General features: G+C 52.8%; 1 protein-coding gene across 9 annotated transcripts in view; it reads left to right on the forward strand.

Moving 5' to 3' along the window:
• The window catches only part of CHST15 (carbohydrate sulfotransferase 15), a 73970-nt gene extending 58614 nt beyond the window's left edge, over nt 1-15356 (forward strand). For all 9 annotated transcript variants that reach the window (XM_041743897.1, XM_041743896.1, XM_041743903.1 and 6 more), the window contains 3 exons: nt 4964-5120; nt 11032-11179; nt 12820-15356. In XM_041743897.1, the coding sequence (XP_041599831.1) occupies nt 4964-5120; nt 11032-11179; nt 12820-13010 (496 nt within the window). In that variant the 3' untranslated portion in view covers nt 13011-15356. The remainder of the gene's footprint in view (nt 1-4963; nt 5121-11031; nt 11180-12819) is intronic.
• The last annotated feature ends 247 nt before the right edge of the window (nt 15357-15603 follow it).

Consider the following 15603-nt stretch of genomic DNA (forward strand, 5'->3'; position numbering starts at 1 on the left):
TTCTAAAATAACCACAGCACAGAAGGCCTGGAATGTATTCGGACTTATATTTGGAATTGCTGTTGGAAACAGTCCTGGCCAAATGTAACACCCATCTGTTTGGGATGGTTGAAGAAGAAGAAAATTAGGTGGTTCAGCAGAAGGGGCCTTGGCAGCCCCTACGCTGTAAGGGGGCCTGCTGGGTGTCGGTGTCAGCCAGCTCTCCCTCAGCAACGCCCCCAGCCTTGATTGCTCCTGCCCTGGGGCACTTGTTTCCTACTGGACTGGCCCAGCTGGAGATTTTTTCCCTCACATCAAACTAATTCCAGAACCTTCTACTCACTAGTCGGTCCTTCAGGAGGATGGTTCAGGTCTCCTTCCAGCACAGGACAGCCTTTTAGTCATTGAAACAGTTGTCCTTCCTGCTAAGGCTTGCTTCTTCAGATGCAGCAGCTCATTCCTCCCACCATTTGGTACCTAGCACTGAAGTAGGCAAGCCTCCTTTGGGGTCCCCACCTGCCAGGGTGGAGCAAGGTGACACCCTCCCATGTCCTCAATGCCATACCTTTGTGAATGCATCCTGAGATCTGCTTAAGTGTCCAGGCAGTTCTGTGGTGATTCATTACGAGCTTATGTCAGCTAAACCTATTGTGTATTTTCCCTTTTGGCTTCTCTCCCCCGTTTCATCATCGTACAGTTGATTTTAAAGACCAAAATGTGGATGTTTAGATTTAGCTCTTGTTACGTGAGTGTGCCTACTCCAGCTTTTGGACACTTATTCTTGATATATTTGCTGCCCTTCTCAACATTTTCTGAATGGCTTTAAACCATGCAGGTGGCTTTTAGTCATCCATGGCCACTACCTGGTCCGTTCCTCCCAGAGGGTAGCTGTGGGGAAATCACAGCATTGATTATTGCCAACATTCTTGTGAAGCATGAGCCTCATTCTTCAGGGGACCCAAACAGTGTTTTTCCTTCGCCTTCCTTCTTGTGTCTCTGGGAAAGCCAACCACCTGGCCCCGTAGAGCTGCACACTCAGGACTCTGCTGAGGTTTCAGGGTAGGAGAGAGGTGCTGGCAGAAATGACTCCCCAGTCTTCCTGGCATTTGGGGGTTAGAACCTGCATGTATTTCCTGGGGCCATTGCAACAGATTTCCATAAACCTGGTGGCTTAAAGCAACAGAAATTTCTTCTCTGGCAGTTCTGACGGTTAGAAGTCTAAAGTCCAGGTATCAGGAGGGTGGGTTCCTTCTGGGGCTTCTGAGGAAGGGACTATCCCAGACTTGTGTCCAGCTGCTGCTGGTGTCTCACAGCTCTTGGCGTTCCCTGGCTTATGGTGGTATCACCCATCCTCTCCCTCTGTCTTCATGGGGCCTTCTCCCCTGTGTCTATCTCTCCTTTGTAAGGACAGCATCATTGGACTTACAACCCACCCTGTATCCAGGATGATCTCATTTCAAGATCTTCCACATAATTTCATCTGCAAAGAGCCCTATTTCCAAATTAGATCCTATTCACAGGTACTGGGTACATATTTTGAGGGGATCTATAGAATCTGGATGGGAAGGGTGGCCATTTGTTGTGATGAACAAAGACTCTGCTCAGATGTTTTTGACAAAGTGGAGCGTGAAGGATGTATTTTTGCAGATATAAATCTGGGCATGCATGTGGGCTCCAGGGAACTCCGAGGCCTGCTGTATGCTCTGTGGACAGATCCAGGGTTCCTGGGGGGGGTCTGAGAGGCCAGGGACATCCCCCCTCCACTCTCCTGAGGAAGTGGGTCTGACTCACAGAAGGTGGGATCCTGTGTTCATTTCACGTCACCTCCAAAAGATGAAAATCCACCCTCCTGCCTTCCGGCGGAGCTGGGTTGACCTGGTTGGAACATCAGACATGTTCCAGTGTGTGCCCTGGAATTACTTCCTAATCTCTAAACAATTGTATAGAATCAGCAGATTCTTCATGAAGTTACTTTGTACATAAAATTGAGGCAGCTTTAGGGGCTCTTGTTTTACTTATGAGCCTAACGTCCACAAGAAATGTTGCTACAAAATCAACTCTCAGTATGGAAAACTTGACTTGGTGGTTGGGTTTTTAGATGGTAATTTATGGGATAGAATTCCAGTACCACCAAAGAATGTGGATAGTCCTATAGGAGTCATTGGTTTTGAATTTCCTATTAAATAATAGATTTTGATGACAGTTTCAGAGGTGTCTGTTACTTTTCCTGGACATACTTTCTTGGCCTGGGCCATAATATCAGTTGGACTGATAAGAAACACGTGAGCTGGGAATGGTACCCCATCGGACTCATGGCCACATGGTACGCCTTGGCACATACAACTGAATTGCTCTGTGAGGTCCATGCAAATCTGATTTTGGCATTTAACCATCAGCTTCTAGATTATATTATGACTAGCCTGCAGCGATGGATGCCATGATGGACAGCTGATGTTGGGGGACACTGTAACGGGCAGATGTGGTATCATCCTGGGTAATATGCTCGGGTGGGCACGGATCTGGGGGGTGTGAACTCGCCAGTCACTGAGCATCACTGAGGACAAGTCTGGAAACAGCCTTTTGAAGTGTTTAATGGAACAGGTTGAGGTCTACAAAACTCCCATGCCAGGGTGTATGTAGACTCTAGGCGATCTCTGGGCAGATCCCAGGCATCTTCAGACTTCTCACAGGTGTTCTCTGTGAATACTGGCTGTGGATGAATTCTCAGGGTCATGTCAAAGGCACTGTGCCAGAGGTGAAGAAGCTCTTGTCCCTGACAAGCCATGCTCGAGGTACCAGTACATCTGCATATCCTCCCATGACAGTAGTTACAGGGGAGAGGTGTGGGAGGAGCATTTGCAGCTGACCTGTGCAGTGGGGGCCCTGTGGTTTCTGCTCCAGTGGGTGTGGCTGAGTCCCAGGGAGGGGCTGGAGCACCATTGGCAGGACAGATGTGTACTCCTTAGACATACGGTACATAGTAAGGTTCACTGAATTGCCTTCACTGGAATGAGTGAAGCCACTTTGGAGAAGTTGGGGGGGGTTAATATGGTGTTAGCAGGAGAGAGAATGTGGGTCCTTGGAGCCAGGGGGCCGCCCCTCGTCAGCTCCGTGTTCCCATAGGCAGGCCGAGGATGGTGTATGAGGCAAGGGTGCAGCAGGGAGGTCAGGTCACGTGGGGATGGGCATCGAAAAGGCACGAAGACTTAGCCTCTCTGCAAGCAGAAAGAGGAAGAGGTGTGGGAACTCACAGCTCAGTTCTGTTAAAGAAAAAGGTTATTTGGCGACAAGAGAATCAGGTGTCTGTCAGGCTGCAGTGTACCATGTTAGCTGCTCTCATGGATGCTCAGAATCCTCCAAACCAGGTGATTAGGAGAGTGCCACAGTGGTAGGTCTGCAGCCTGACTCCATCCAATGTAATCTGATGCCATCTGCGTTTTCAAAAATACAACATATGCAGATAGATGCCTGAGTAGGCAAAGAAAATTTCTCGAAGGCTGTTTCAGCAACTGATAATGAAGCTCATCTTTGGGGAGCAAGACTCCCAGTTAGGACCACCAGAGAACCTGGGCAGGAAGACTTTCCAAGAGAGATGGATTTATTATGTTGTTAGAACTCATCTTGTCTTACCACTTATTTATGTGATGTAAGAAAAGAAATATCCCATGCTTAAAAAAAATCTGTCTGTAATGCAGAGAGTTCAGTAAAATATATTTGCAGAAGATCTACTGAAGGAAGGAAAGATAGAAGGAACGAGAAAGCAAGCAAGCAGGTCCTTCTGGTGCTTGTTCAAGACTGAAGGCAGGCTTCATTGAGGACCGTTGCAGGGAGGTCAGGACATGGTGTGGGGTTTCCTGTAGGGGACAGATATTGGCCTCCATTCAAGGTACAGCAGGGAAAAGTGGGGACTTATAGCCAAGGAAGGGTGGGGATCGGTGGGTTGGAAATTACTGAGAGGACACATCAGGGTAAGCGAGTCAGGGCTCTGGCCAACCCGACGTAGCAGGATTCCCACTGAAGGCAGGCTGAGGGGATGAGACATGCCCCAAGGGTTGGGGGGATGAAGAACCCACCACACATCCAGGATGATCAGATATCAGAAGGTGGGGGATTCTGGCTAAACTGACCCATCAGAATTCTTGCTGAAATTGGGCAATTCGGAGATGACGTGGCCGTTTACAAGTTGGGAAGAAGGTTTAGAGGAGCCTCAGTAAAGTTCAGCCAAGGAGCCCACACCACCAGTTCCCGTAGGAAAACCTGGCACGTCCATGTGGTGGGATCCGCATGAATGGACCCATGGACGTGGACAAGCAAACAGATTTAGAGGTGACTGCATGCATATCTGGGCGTGTTTTTATACTGTGTTGAAAAATAGGTTCCCTACCAATCTAGGAAGATAAATTTCATGTATTTTTTAAAAAATCTTTTTACTTATTTTTTTACATTTAAAAAAATTTAAATTCAATTTGCCAACATGTAGTATAACATCCAGTGCTCATCCCATCAAGTGGTATTAAAAAAAAAAAAAACATTTGGAATGTCTGTGGAATGGGCAGGAATTTCCCAAGGAACTGTAATGTTATAAGAGCGACAGATGTTCTTGTTGCCTCGGATGGAGGAGAGAAGACAGACCGGAAGGAGGATAACATTTTCATGGCCTGACTTTGCTCTCATTTCTGAGCTCACTAGGACAGGGAAAGCAGGGCTGCACGCTCAAGTGGCTGGAAAGAACAAAGAAAGTGCTGGTGGCTTGTCTGGGGCCAGTGTAGATGAGTCTGAGTCCAGGCGAGTGTGGGTGGCCCTGGCAAGGGTGGGGAGGTGTGAGAGAAGGTAGGGAAGTGGCCCATGTGCAAGGGAACAAAGAAATGCCAGGGTCCTAATGAATGAGACGAGATCTGTGATTGCACGTTGATTGTCATTGTCACCCAAGAAGCATGATTTCACATTCCTGGGCGGTAAAAATATCCATTTATTTTATTCACAGGTTGTACTCCGACTATCTCTACTTCGCAAGTTCAAATAAATCTGCCGACGACTTTCATGAAAAAGTGACGGAAGCTCTGCAGCTGTTTGAAAATTGCATGCTCGATTATTCCTTGCGTGCCTGTGTCTACAACAACACGCTCAACAATGCCATGCCTGTGCGTATCCTGGAAGCCCGGCCCCCCTCAGAACAGGCTCTGTGGTGCTTATTATGCAGGCGGCATGGTGGATGGGATGGGAGCATATAAACACAGAGAAGCATTTGAATGTGCAGATGCCTCTCCCCAGGCCTCTGCGCGGCGGCTAATGCACACACAAATATGCACGGACATAAAAACTGTAAGAGGGATGGGCCCTTTCAGCTGGCACCAGGCTTTCTTCCCTGCTGATCTCCCAGTACAATTCTCTCCTCCCTCCGCAGGGAATGAGGGCGCATTTAGGAAGATTACCATGTATCGAGGCTCCGAAAATGCACCCTGCAATTAGGATTGGCAGACACGGGGACCCAGCTCTCAAACTGTCTTAAGCATGTTCTCCAGTGGTGGATTGTAATGGTGGTTAAAAAAAATTGCCCACCGGTGACTTTCAGTGTTTCTTTGGCAGGCCCTAAATGGAAAAATGTTTTTTTCCTTGATCTCTCTTTTCTTTTCTCTTATTTGCCTTCAGGAATATAGCCATATGCATCTTGCTTTTTTTTTTTTTATGCAAAAGAAACTGCTGGTGGTGAATTCCACACACTTTAGCTAAGGGTGGATTTCTGCTGCACCACTTTTGGGTTGTGGGCGTACCTTTGTAGTAGATTTGTGCGGTAGGAAAGCCTTTCACAGTGAAGCCAGCGCTGCCCCTGTCCCGGGGTGTGGTTCACAAGTGCTGCTCTGCAGAGTGCATCATGTGGTAAACCACCGACAGATGTGCTGGAGGTGGAGGCTGGGAACCCCCTGGGCATGGGGAGCTTCACAAACCTCTCAAGGGGTTTCACTCTCTCATTATCAGAGGGTGTGTCATCTGGAAGGCAGGGTGCATTGGGCAGTGGGCTGGATTGAGGCTCTCTTGCTGGAGTTTTTAGTTTGTCAAGGATGCTTCAGACCAGGGCCACAGATCTGCACAGAATCTGGCCAGGGGTGTAGGGTAGAGGAGTGGCCTGTGGAGTCAGATGGTGGCGTGGGTGCAGTTCCCAGCCTGGGGATTTACCAGCTGTGTGACTCTGAGCAATTGTTTGAGCTTCTCTGAGACTCTGTTGCTTCCCATAAAATGGAGTAATACTACTGCTTTACCGGGCTGTTGGAAGGATCAGAGTGATATTCATTCACATGGAGGGGAGAAATAAATCATCCCTTGGCTCTGGCCATCTTAGAGTCATTGGTTGGGGCCCCATAAATTAGATGACAAAAGACACATTAACAAGAGGGGAAAGAACCACCAGCTTATTAATGTCTGTGTTGCAGATACACGCATCCTTGATGAGTAACTCAGAGGGGTGGTTAGAACTCAGGCTCATGTGACGTGGTAAGAGAACAATGCGTTTGTAGAGAGGTGACCAGACAAAGGAAAAAGACTTTGAGTTTCTAGGGCAGGAAACTGTGGGAAGGCAAATAAACGGATGGGGGTGATAAGGGCTAGTTTTAGCAAGGTTTGTTGTGTCAAATCTTTGGTGCTGTCTTCAGGCCGACAGAGGTTTAGAGTTTCTCCAGTGATTAACTTTGGTCCATCATGGCCGAGAGGGGAGGAGGGCACCCTCACAAATTTACATACTGCTTTTAGGCAGAGTGAGGGCAGAGCGCTTTTCTTAATTGTTTCTTCTCAGTTGCCTTCAAAATAATCCTTACGCCAAGTGGTATATTTCAGGGCTGCGTATTCTTCCCTTCACGTGCATTCACCACTTCACTATGTGTGTGAGTGGCCCGCGGGCTGGGATGGCAGCCATGGCACGACAGACTGCCCAGTGCAGCCCCAGCCCTAGCAGGGAGAGTGACAGGCTGGGACAGGAGCTGTGGCTCCCAGTAGAGGCTACCCGGACATGGGGCATCAGAGGGACTCTCTCAGAGAGGTAATGTTTGTGTTGAAGCTGAAAGGATGAGTCATCCGGGGATGTGGAGTTGGTGACATGTCCAGGTGAGGGGAGCAGAATGTGCAAAAGATGAGAGGTGGGCACAGACCGTGTTTACTACAGTCAGCACAGCACATAGTCGTGTGGGTGTGGGGTGATGGTAAGAGGAAGGTGTGAGCCTGCATCACTGAGGAGCTCTGGTGAGCCTTGGAAGTCTGGACTTCATCCTGAGGGTGCTGGGACCCCAGGGAGGGCTTGAGGGGAGGATAGTTGTAGCAGTTGTGCATTTCAGAAAGGTGCCCAGTGTACAGGGCCCTCAGGTGGGAGGGTGGGCCGTATCCCAGAGACAGGGAAGCCAGTGGGGGTGGGGGTGAGATGAGATTTCTGTAAGAGAACTGGTGGCTGAGTCAGGGTAGGAGGGGATGGAGGTTTCTAGAAACAATTAGGAGGCATAGTGGGAGAGAAGTGCAGATGGGTTGGATGAGGATGAGGTGGTGGGAGAAGAAGCCACCACAAGGCGGTGGCTTAGCAGACACCTCTGGTCAGAGAGAGAAGCCCAGGGGCAGCATCTGTACACAGGACAGACGGGGGCGGGTGTCACAGATTGCAGATTGGCCGTTACTCTTCAGCCCCTGGCCAGCTCCTGCTCAGCAGGGAGAGCCAGGCAAAGGAGATTGAATCTTTAATTCTGGGATGAGGGAAGCAGATTTCCCTCCAGCTGAATCCCAGCTCAGCCACAGCCCAGGGTGGACCTTGGTACGACCCTTCTGAAGACATTCACTGCCCTCCTGCAGCACCAGAAGGCGCGAGCCGGCCCGGCCGCCACCCCCACCTCCTCCCCGCCACCCCCTCTTCGTCCACTGCTCTGCAGCCACACGCTCTCCTGTTCAGTCCTCAGGCCAGCCTCTTGCCTTGGAGCAGGGGTTTGCAGAGCGGGTCCCTGGACCGGCAGCATCAATGCCCCCTGGGAACTTGTCAGAAACGCAGACTGCCGGGCTGAGCCCCAGACCCCAGAATCGAGCGCCTTGGGGGTGGGCCCGGGAATCCGTCTAGCAGCCCTCCAGACAGAGCGTTGTCCCCTGAAGTTGAAGAGACAGGTTCCAGCGCCTTTTCCCACTTTCCTTTCCGGGGGACAGGCCTCTCCTGGGTGTTGGAGGGCTTCTCATTCTCCCGGTCTTGCTTTCATCTACCGTCTGCTCCCTGTCCCCACCCTGTGTGTGTCCCAATAGCGTGGACTGCAGCTGCTGGTTACAGGTGTTGGTTTCTTGGGTCCCCCACTAGGTTCCAGGCTCCCGGAGGCCAGGGGCCCTGTCTGTTACGTAGCAGCACATCTCCACTGGCTAGTGGGGCACTTGGCGTGTAGCATGCCCTCGATTATTTGCAGAACAAGTGAATGAATGAACAAGGAGTTTTTGGCACTAGCAGACAGCAGATAGGCTGGGTGGGGAGTTCCACCTAAGCCCCGATCGGGAACTGAGAACTGGTGGGTGCTCCCAGCTGACCCTGAGCCGGCCCTCCCACCCCTCCCTGGGCTTCTATTTTTCCATCAAGAGTTGGCTGGGGCAGATCACCTCAAAGGCTTCTCTCAGCTCTGATGTTTTGTAATTTTATATCAATCGGACACTTCCCCTGAATACTCTTTTTATCTTCATTCCATTTTGATTCTCCAACTCTGCCGGGGGAGAGGTGAAGAATTCTGAGTGGGCCTGTCCTAGGTTGGTCTTAATGGTGCATAGTTGTAGCAGCGATGCTGCTCTCACCAGAGAAAGTGTCAGTCGGGGTGACCAGAGCTTTCCTGGAGTGGTACAGGGGCGGCGGGCTGGGAGAGGGGTGTTCAGGGGACCAGGGAGCCTGCTGCTATGGGAGCCAGCCCGCCTCCCTTCTGCAGAGCACTCCTGAGTCTGTTTCCGGCTGCAGCAGGACCTCAGCCAGCAGGTCCTGTCCCCCTGGGAGCAGTGGTGGGGGCTCTGCCCATGATGGACATAGCAGGGCTGCCCAGAAATAGTCTGTCACCTGTGGCCAGGTCAGGAGTGGGTTCCCGGCTATTATACAGTGCCCCATTGCGTTGCAAACACCAGCTTCTTTGATTCTAGAAAGTTCCCCAGTCCCAAAAGCAGGCTCTCTGGAAGATATGGCCCTTGTGAGGCAGGGCCTCCCTGAGAGGGGCCAGCCGTGAGCCTGACAGAGAATGAAATGTTCTGTGAGGCTGATGACTCAAGCAGACGTTCTTGTAATGGTTTGTCTGTGTTAGAGGCGACGTACACGTGATTTCTGAGGCTGGCACATACTCATTTCCCTGTGGCTTTGGCCCAGCTTGGGGTCTTCTGTACAGGTTGGCACACAAAGAGGCAACCACCTGGGGGCTGGAGGCAGCTGATGAATTTTGGAGACAGCTGATCCCCCTCCCTGTTTTTCTTCCTTTGTGTCCTCCCACACGATAAGAAAAATAACAGAATGAGAAAAGAATAGCGGGAGAGGAAACAAGTTGTGCGTCTGGTCAACTGTCTCACCATCGTCGTCTGCTCCCACAGCAGTGGGCACGGCCGCCAGGGCCTCCAGAGCCCTGCTAGGGGAAGACAGGAGGAGCCCAAAGGGGCCGAGGCTTGGAGGGGGCACCTGGGGGCTGAGCACAAACCAGACCAAGGGCTCTCCACACTTGGACACTGTGGGGGGGGGGCGCGGGTTGGGAGTGGGGACCGTTTATGGTAGTGGCAGGCGAGGGCTGGCTGCTGGAGACTAGACAGGAGCAGCAGTGAGGAGGCTGTGCAGTGGGGCCTGACCGGAGGGGCAGCGGATGGAAACATCTGGGAAGGTGGCAGAGACAGAGCAGCAGACAGGAAGAGGAGTGGGGTCCCGAGGACGTGGGGAGGCCAGGGCGCAGGAGTAGGAGTGCAGGACAAGGGGCCTTGGTGGAAGGGGAGAGGACTGTTCTTTCCTGAAGCTTTGAGGAGCTTAATAGCAGCTGCGAGGTTAATGGGAACATGCCAGGACCACTCTGAGTCGTGACGTGTTTGTAAGTCGGGAGTCCCCAAAAGTGGTTTTGGGGCTCAGTAATTGGAAGGAATCCCAGGGCGCACTGAAGACAGTGGTATTCGTGGTTACGATTTACAGCAGGGAAGGGACACCCATCACCCATCAGCCTGTGCGGGGAAGAAGCACGCGTGACGGTACGTGCCGAGCATTGCCTACAGGGAAGCCCACTGAAGTCCTGGTGTCCAGGCTCTTGCCTGGGCTCAGTCACATACCTCCGCGTGGCTGGCCTTACTGCCCAGCCCCTGCTGCAGGACAGACTGAGCCTGTGTGGCCCAAAGCTCCCGGGGTGACTCATGCTCTGTACTCTCCGGTGGCCAGATGCCCCAGGTGAGCAAAGATGCTTATGAGGTAGGGCATCCAGGTGACCTAGAGGTCACCTCCTAGGATCCAGGGACAAGGGGTCAGACTTCCCTTGGGCAAGGTTATTCATTGTGCAAGCTTGCAGTTGGGCGTGAGAGAAGGCAGAGAAGGACGAGGACCCCGGAACGTGCAGTGGCTACATGTAACACTGCTGTACCGGGACGTACACACAGCCGTCTGGTCACGGGTGTTTGGGTGGCACCGGGCACATGGCAGTTCCCTCACCTGGCTTGTCTCTGAGGCGTTGACTGGTGTTTCTCATGGTCGTCATGTGCTGGGTGTAGGAGCAGAAACAGCCAGGACGTTGTGCAAAGAATGTCGACACTGTTCATGCAAACGGTCTGGGGCACTTCCTTCACCACAGTCTTTATTACTAAATGTGTCACGGGGCTACCTAGAGGGTCATCGTGAGGGTTAAACGTGACGCCAAGTAGGAACCCCTTGCGTGGGTAGCTCAGAACCCTCCATGAGGCCTCGAGCATGCATGGCATTTAAAATCCATCCTTTGAAGGCAGTTGTTTGCTTGGATAAGTCTTTTGGGGTTGGCTTGTACGCATGCCATCATACTTGGGGAAAAGTGTTGGGGGAATCACTCCTGAGGTAACGCCTGCCTTCTTCTTTGGCTCTAGGTGAGGCTCCAGGTCGGTCTGTATGCCGTGTACCTTCTGGACTGGCTCACTGTTTTTAACAAAGACCAATTCCTCATTCTTCGCCTGGAAGACCACGCATCCAACGTCAAGTACACCATGCACAGGGTCTTCCAGTTCCTCAACCTCGGTATGAATGTCCCGCTGGAGACCGTGGAGCTGGCATGAGCTCCGTGGACACTGGCTGGCCGCGGTGCTCGCTGAGTCACATCTGGACTCCGTGCACCTGGCAGGGGTGGGCCGAGCTGGGTGGCTAGTTCAGTAGCTGTTTGTCAGGCGCCGAGCCTTGTGCTGGGGTAGTGAGGGGATGGCCCCTCATCTGGAAGCTTTCAGGGTAGCAGACAGAGAGGAGAAGGAAAACCTCAGCTCAAGGAACCCAAGGCACTGATAGAACGATGGGGAAGGTTAGTGTCCTCGCTAACCTTAGGTTTGTACATGTGACCTGGGGTCCCAGCTTCTGAAGGACAGAATGGAAGGCTTCATGGAAGGAATGGTCAGTGGGCTGAGCCCTGAGGATGGGTGAGATGTCAGTGTGTGCCTGGAATAGTGTTGCAGAGGCCGCAAGGCTTGGAGGAGGGCATGGACAGGTCGTTGCCTCGTCCCAGATTTCTGGTGACCCCTGACGTCAGGGCCACATGGCTGGTGGTACGTCTGGGAAGGCCCACTGCTCCTGGCCATGGCGATGGCTGGTAGGGGTGGCCATGTGGACATGGCGTGCTGCCCATGTGGATGTGCCCCCAAGGATTGCTTGAAGTCTAGAGCAGAGCTCATCATTCGTCTCCCGCAGCCCCGTCTAATTATCCGGCCTGGGAATTTTGTTGAGGGAATATTTCCTGAAGTATGTGTGCCCACCACTGGCCTTGGGACCCTTTTGTCATAGGTGAGCTGGTGATATGAGGGAGTGTGATTACTCTTCCCTTTGAAGGCCCAGAACCATTTTTCTTTGATTTGGCCACTGGTAGATTCTCTTGCCTTGATGAGCTTGCCTTTAGTCCCTGAGACGGACAGTGAGGCAGCTCTGTTCCTTCTATTACATGCAACCCAAGGACACTGGAATAGGGTTTTCTGTGTAAAGGCTTAGGACCTTGGCCTTGCCACCATCCCGAGGGCCTGAGCGTTGATCCGGTTGGTTAAGCCCGTGAGAGGCCTGTGGTGTAGAGGGCTGGGGGTGGAGGTGGCTGGCTTGTTCCTGGGCCTCGCTCCCTACTGACCTTGCTGCAGGAGGAAGTTCAGCTCATGGGGTCTCTGGGCATAGGTGGCCTCCCCCTGCCCCCGTGGGCCCTGCATAGCACAACACACAGAGTGAAGTATGGCCCAGCCACAGGCCCTTTGCATCAGCAGCCTGAAGTGGAAAGAACAGGGACAAAAATTCTGGCAGGCTGGTTAGCAGGAGGATCTAAGCACATGGATGTGCAGGTTGGACAGTTATCGAAGGACAGGCTGGCGGCCGTGAGTGCCTGCCCTTGAGGGGTATCTGGCCAGGAAGCCAGGAGGTGAGGCCGAGGTGAGGCCCAGGTGAGCTGCATCTCACAGTTCCAGCCACACTTCCGAGGGCAAGTGTGCAACCCCAGGCCCGAGAGTCCCTGCTATTTCATGATGACACTTCTGCTTTCCACCCTCAACGACTCCAGAGTGGGTCCAGCTGAAGCATTTTAATCTCCGCACACTGAAGGGGGAACTCCTGTCTCGACACGAAGCATGGCTGGGAGCTTTGTGGGGTTCCATCCTGCCGTGCCTCTGGCCTCATGGGAGCCTTTTCTCTCTGTTCAGGGCCCTTAGGTGAGAAACAAGAGACCCTGATGACAAAGAGCCCCGCGTCCAATGCGCGGCGTCCTGAGGACCGGAACCTGGGGCCCATGTGGCCTGTCACCCAGAGGATCCTGCAGGACTTCTACGGGCCTTTCAACACCAGGCTGGCGCAGGTGCTCGCCGACGAGGCGTTTGCCTGGAGGAAGACCTGAGGGCTGCGTTCCCGCTGTGGTTTCCACTGTACCACATTTGAAAAGTCTCTCTTTGTGGGGGGGCCCTTTTACTCACAGTGTGGAGAAAACCCTGAGATTCTTCCCCTCCCGAGGCACGTGTTTAGCATAACCATTTGTGGTGTGAAATAATCTGGCAACTGACCCTTCGCAGGGCCTCTCCAGCCGAGGCCATTGGAAATCCACTTGGGAAACTGTTCCCTCCTGCAGCAGCGTGGCCAGGCTGCGGGAGTGAGGCGGGCGGTGCTGGTGGGGACGCTGGGGGATGGGCATAGCTGGGGGCTGATGATGCTGGGATCCAATTGAGCACGCCAGAGGTCACGCCGCCACGCTGGAGGTCATGTCACCACGCCGGAGGTCATGCCACCACACTGAGGTTATGCCACCATGTTAGGGGTCATGTCACCACACTAGAGGTCACACCACCACACTGGAGGTCACGCCACCATGCCGGAGGTCACACCATGGCATTGCAGAGCTTACACTTCCATTCAGTTTGGAAGCACTGTTCAGGCCAATACCTTCATTTGGGCAGAGAATGGAGCCTCTTTCCTTTTCTCCCTTTTACTCCAAAGTCCACCCTTTTTCTCTTCAGATGTAAACCCTCTTAACTTCACTTTCATGAGAGAGAAGAAAAAAATCATCAATTTTTAGTAGCACATTCGTTTCTCGGACCATCTCCCATTCTGTCCTTGTGCATTACTTACGTTTAACTAGAAAATGAATGTTTGAAACCACTTTCTGTATCTCGTTAGCCGTAGCTCCCTTTTCTGCCTCTTTAGATGTTTCCTCAAGAGTTTACTCCGTTTATAATCAGAATACAAAGTCCGTTTCTAACTGGAAGGGAAGTTGTTGCAGTTAATGCCAGACTGAGCACCTTCCAGGGGTTGAACTCTTCCTGGGAAATCTGGGCCTCTTGGACTCTCCTTGCACGCTCAAGGTCACCACCAGGCCTGGAAGGTGTTTCAAGTTTTAGTTCCGGCCAAGGACGCTCTCAGTTGCTCTGCCTCCCCCCCCCCCCATGAGCTCATTACGCACATTCTCCACCACGCGTGGCCAGAGGCCCTTCCTGTGTTCACAGACTACAAGATGCTTGTTCTGATTCAGAAACACAATGAGTGAGCTATGTATGGGCCGCGCATGGTATGCTGGGATTCTTAATGGAACTTACTGGGCTGCCCGGCAGCTTGGTTTACCAGTGGGTGGGCTAAAGGTCTCGTCATTTCTTGGAGGTGATGGGGAGAGAGTGAAGAGAACACTGGAGCCCACTTGGCACGCAGCCCCAGGTGGGACCTCGATGGAGTTTTGCACTGGAGTGTTTCCAAGGGAAGCTTCCTGGGAACCAGAGCTCTCTGGACAAGTCCCATACGCCAAAGTCAGAACATGCGGATGCCTTTGTGTCCAGCCGTGTGTGCAGACGTGAGGATTTGCTCAGCTGCCCAGCCCTGGCGTCCTCATCTTTCTGCCGGCAAGAGGTGGGATGCGCCGCCCGGGTGAAGGCGTGCAAGGGCCATCAGTATGGCCATAGCCGAGCTGTTCCTGCTACTGAAGGAGCTGTGTGTCCCGAAGACCTGCTTTGTGGGACAGTCCCCCGGCCCCAAGTCCCTCACAGGCAGCCAGCAGGGGATCTGGCCTGAGCACCAGGGGCTGCAGGGAGATGTCACGGCAGCGTGCGTGCGTGTGTGTTTATTTACAGTCCCGGATGTGCACGCGCATGCGTGCGTGGGCACCTTCCACTTCTGTTGCTGATGAGGCACCTCCGCTCTGGACACCACCTTTTCATGGATTGATTTCTCTGCCAACGAACTTGTCACTTGAGGACACATTTCGCTCTCCCGCCCCACCCACGACTACGACAGAGGATTTTTCCTACGCACTCGGATGCATGTGAATAACATGTAGTGTGATTCTGCTTCTTACAGAAGTATTCCCGGAGGTATTATTTCCAATATTATTTGGTTTATGATACAAATCTTTTTATAGACGCAGGCGCAGCCCTTCGGTGCCCATCAGTGCCATCCAGACAGTTCCTCTCGAGGGGCCTTTCTCCGGAGGGCGCCCCTGGCGCCCCTGCTTTCTCACAGGCAGCCCGGTTCTTGCTGACGGCCCGGGTGTCGTTCCGGACGGCGGTCCTAGAGCCTGTCGTCCAAAACCAAAGTGAATGGGAGCGTTTCTCATGACCTGGTATTGAAGATACTTTGTGTCCCCAAAGCCGCGTATCGGACTGTATTCAGTTGTACACCCCCGGTAGTGGAAGGTATGCTAAGTGAACCACAGTTACTCTGTACTTTTATTAATATTTAACATAATTAAATGTGGCCCCCGTGACCCGGCCCGGGAGTGCATGCGGTGCCTCGCCCCCCTGCGCGCCCGGGGTAGGTCCTCCACCGCACCTGCTGCGTACAGATGAGTCGTCGAGATCGTTCAGGGTCTCACCTGTGTGCTCTCTGCGCACACCGGGGGAGGGGACCCCCTGCATATGGGGACGGGAGAGGGAAGAGCTCTGACATCACCAGGGACAACCCACGGGTGGCCTGCCATGGGTGTGCGGGTGCCAGGGCCCGCTGTGCCACAG

The sequence above is a fragment of the Vulpes lagopus genome, chromosome 2 (genome assembly GCF_018345385.1).
Source record: "Vulpes lagopus strain Blue_001 chromosome 2, ASM1834538v1, whole genome shotgun sequence".
NCBI classification, from domain to species: domain Eukaryota; kingdom Metazoa; phylum Chordata; class Mammalia; order Carnivora; family Canidae; genus Vulpes; species Vulpes lagopus.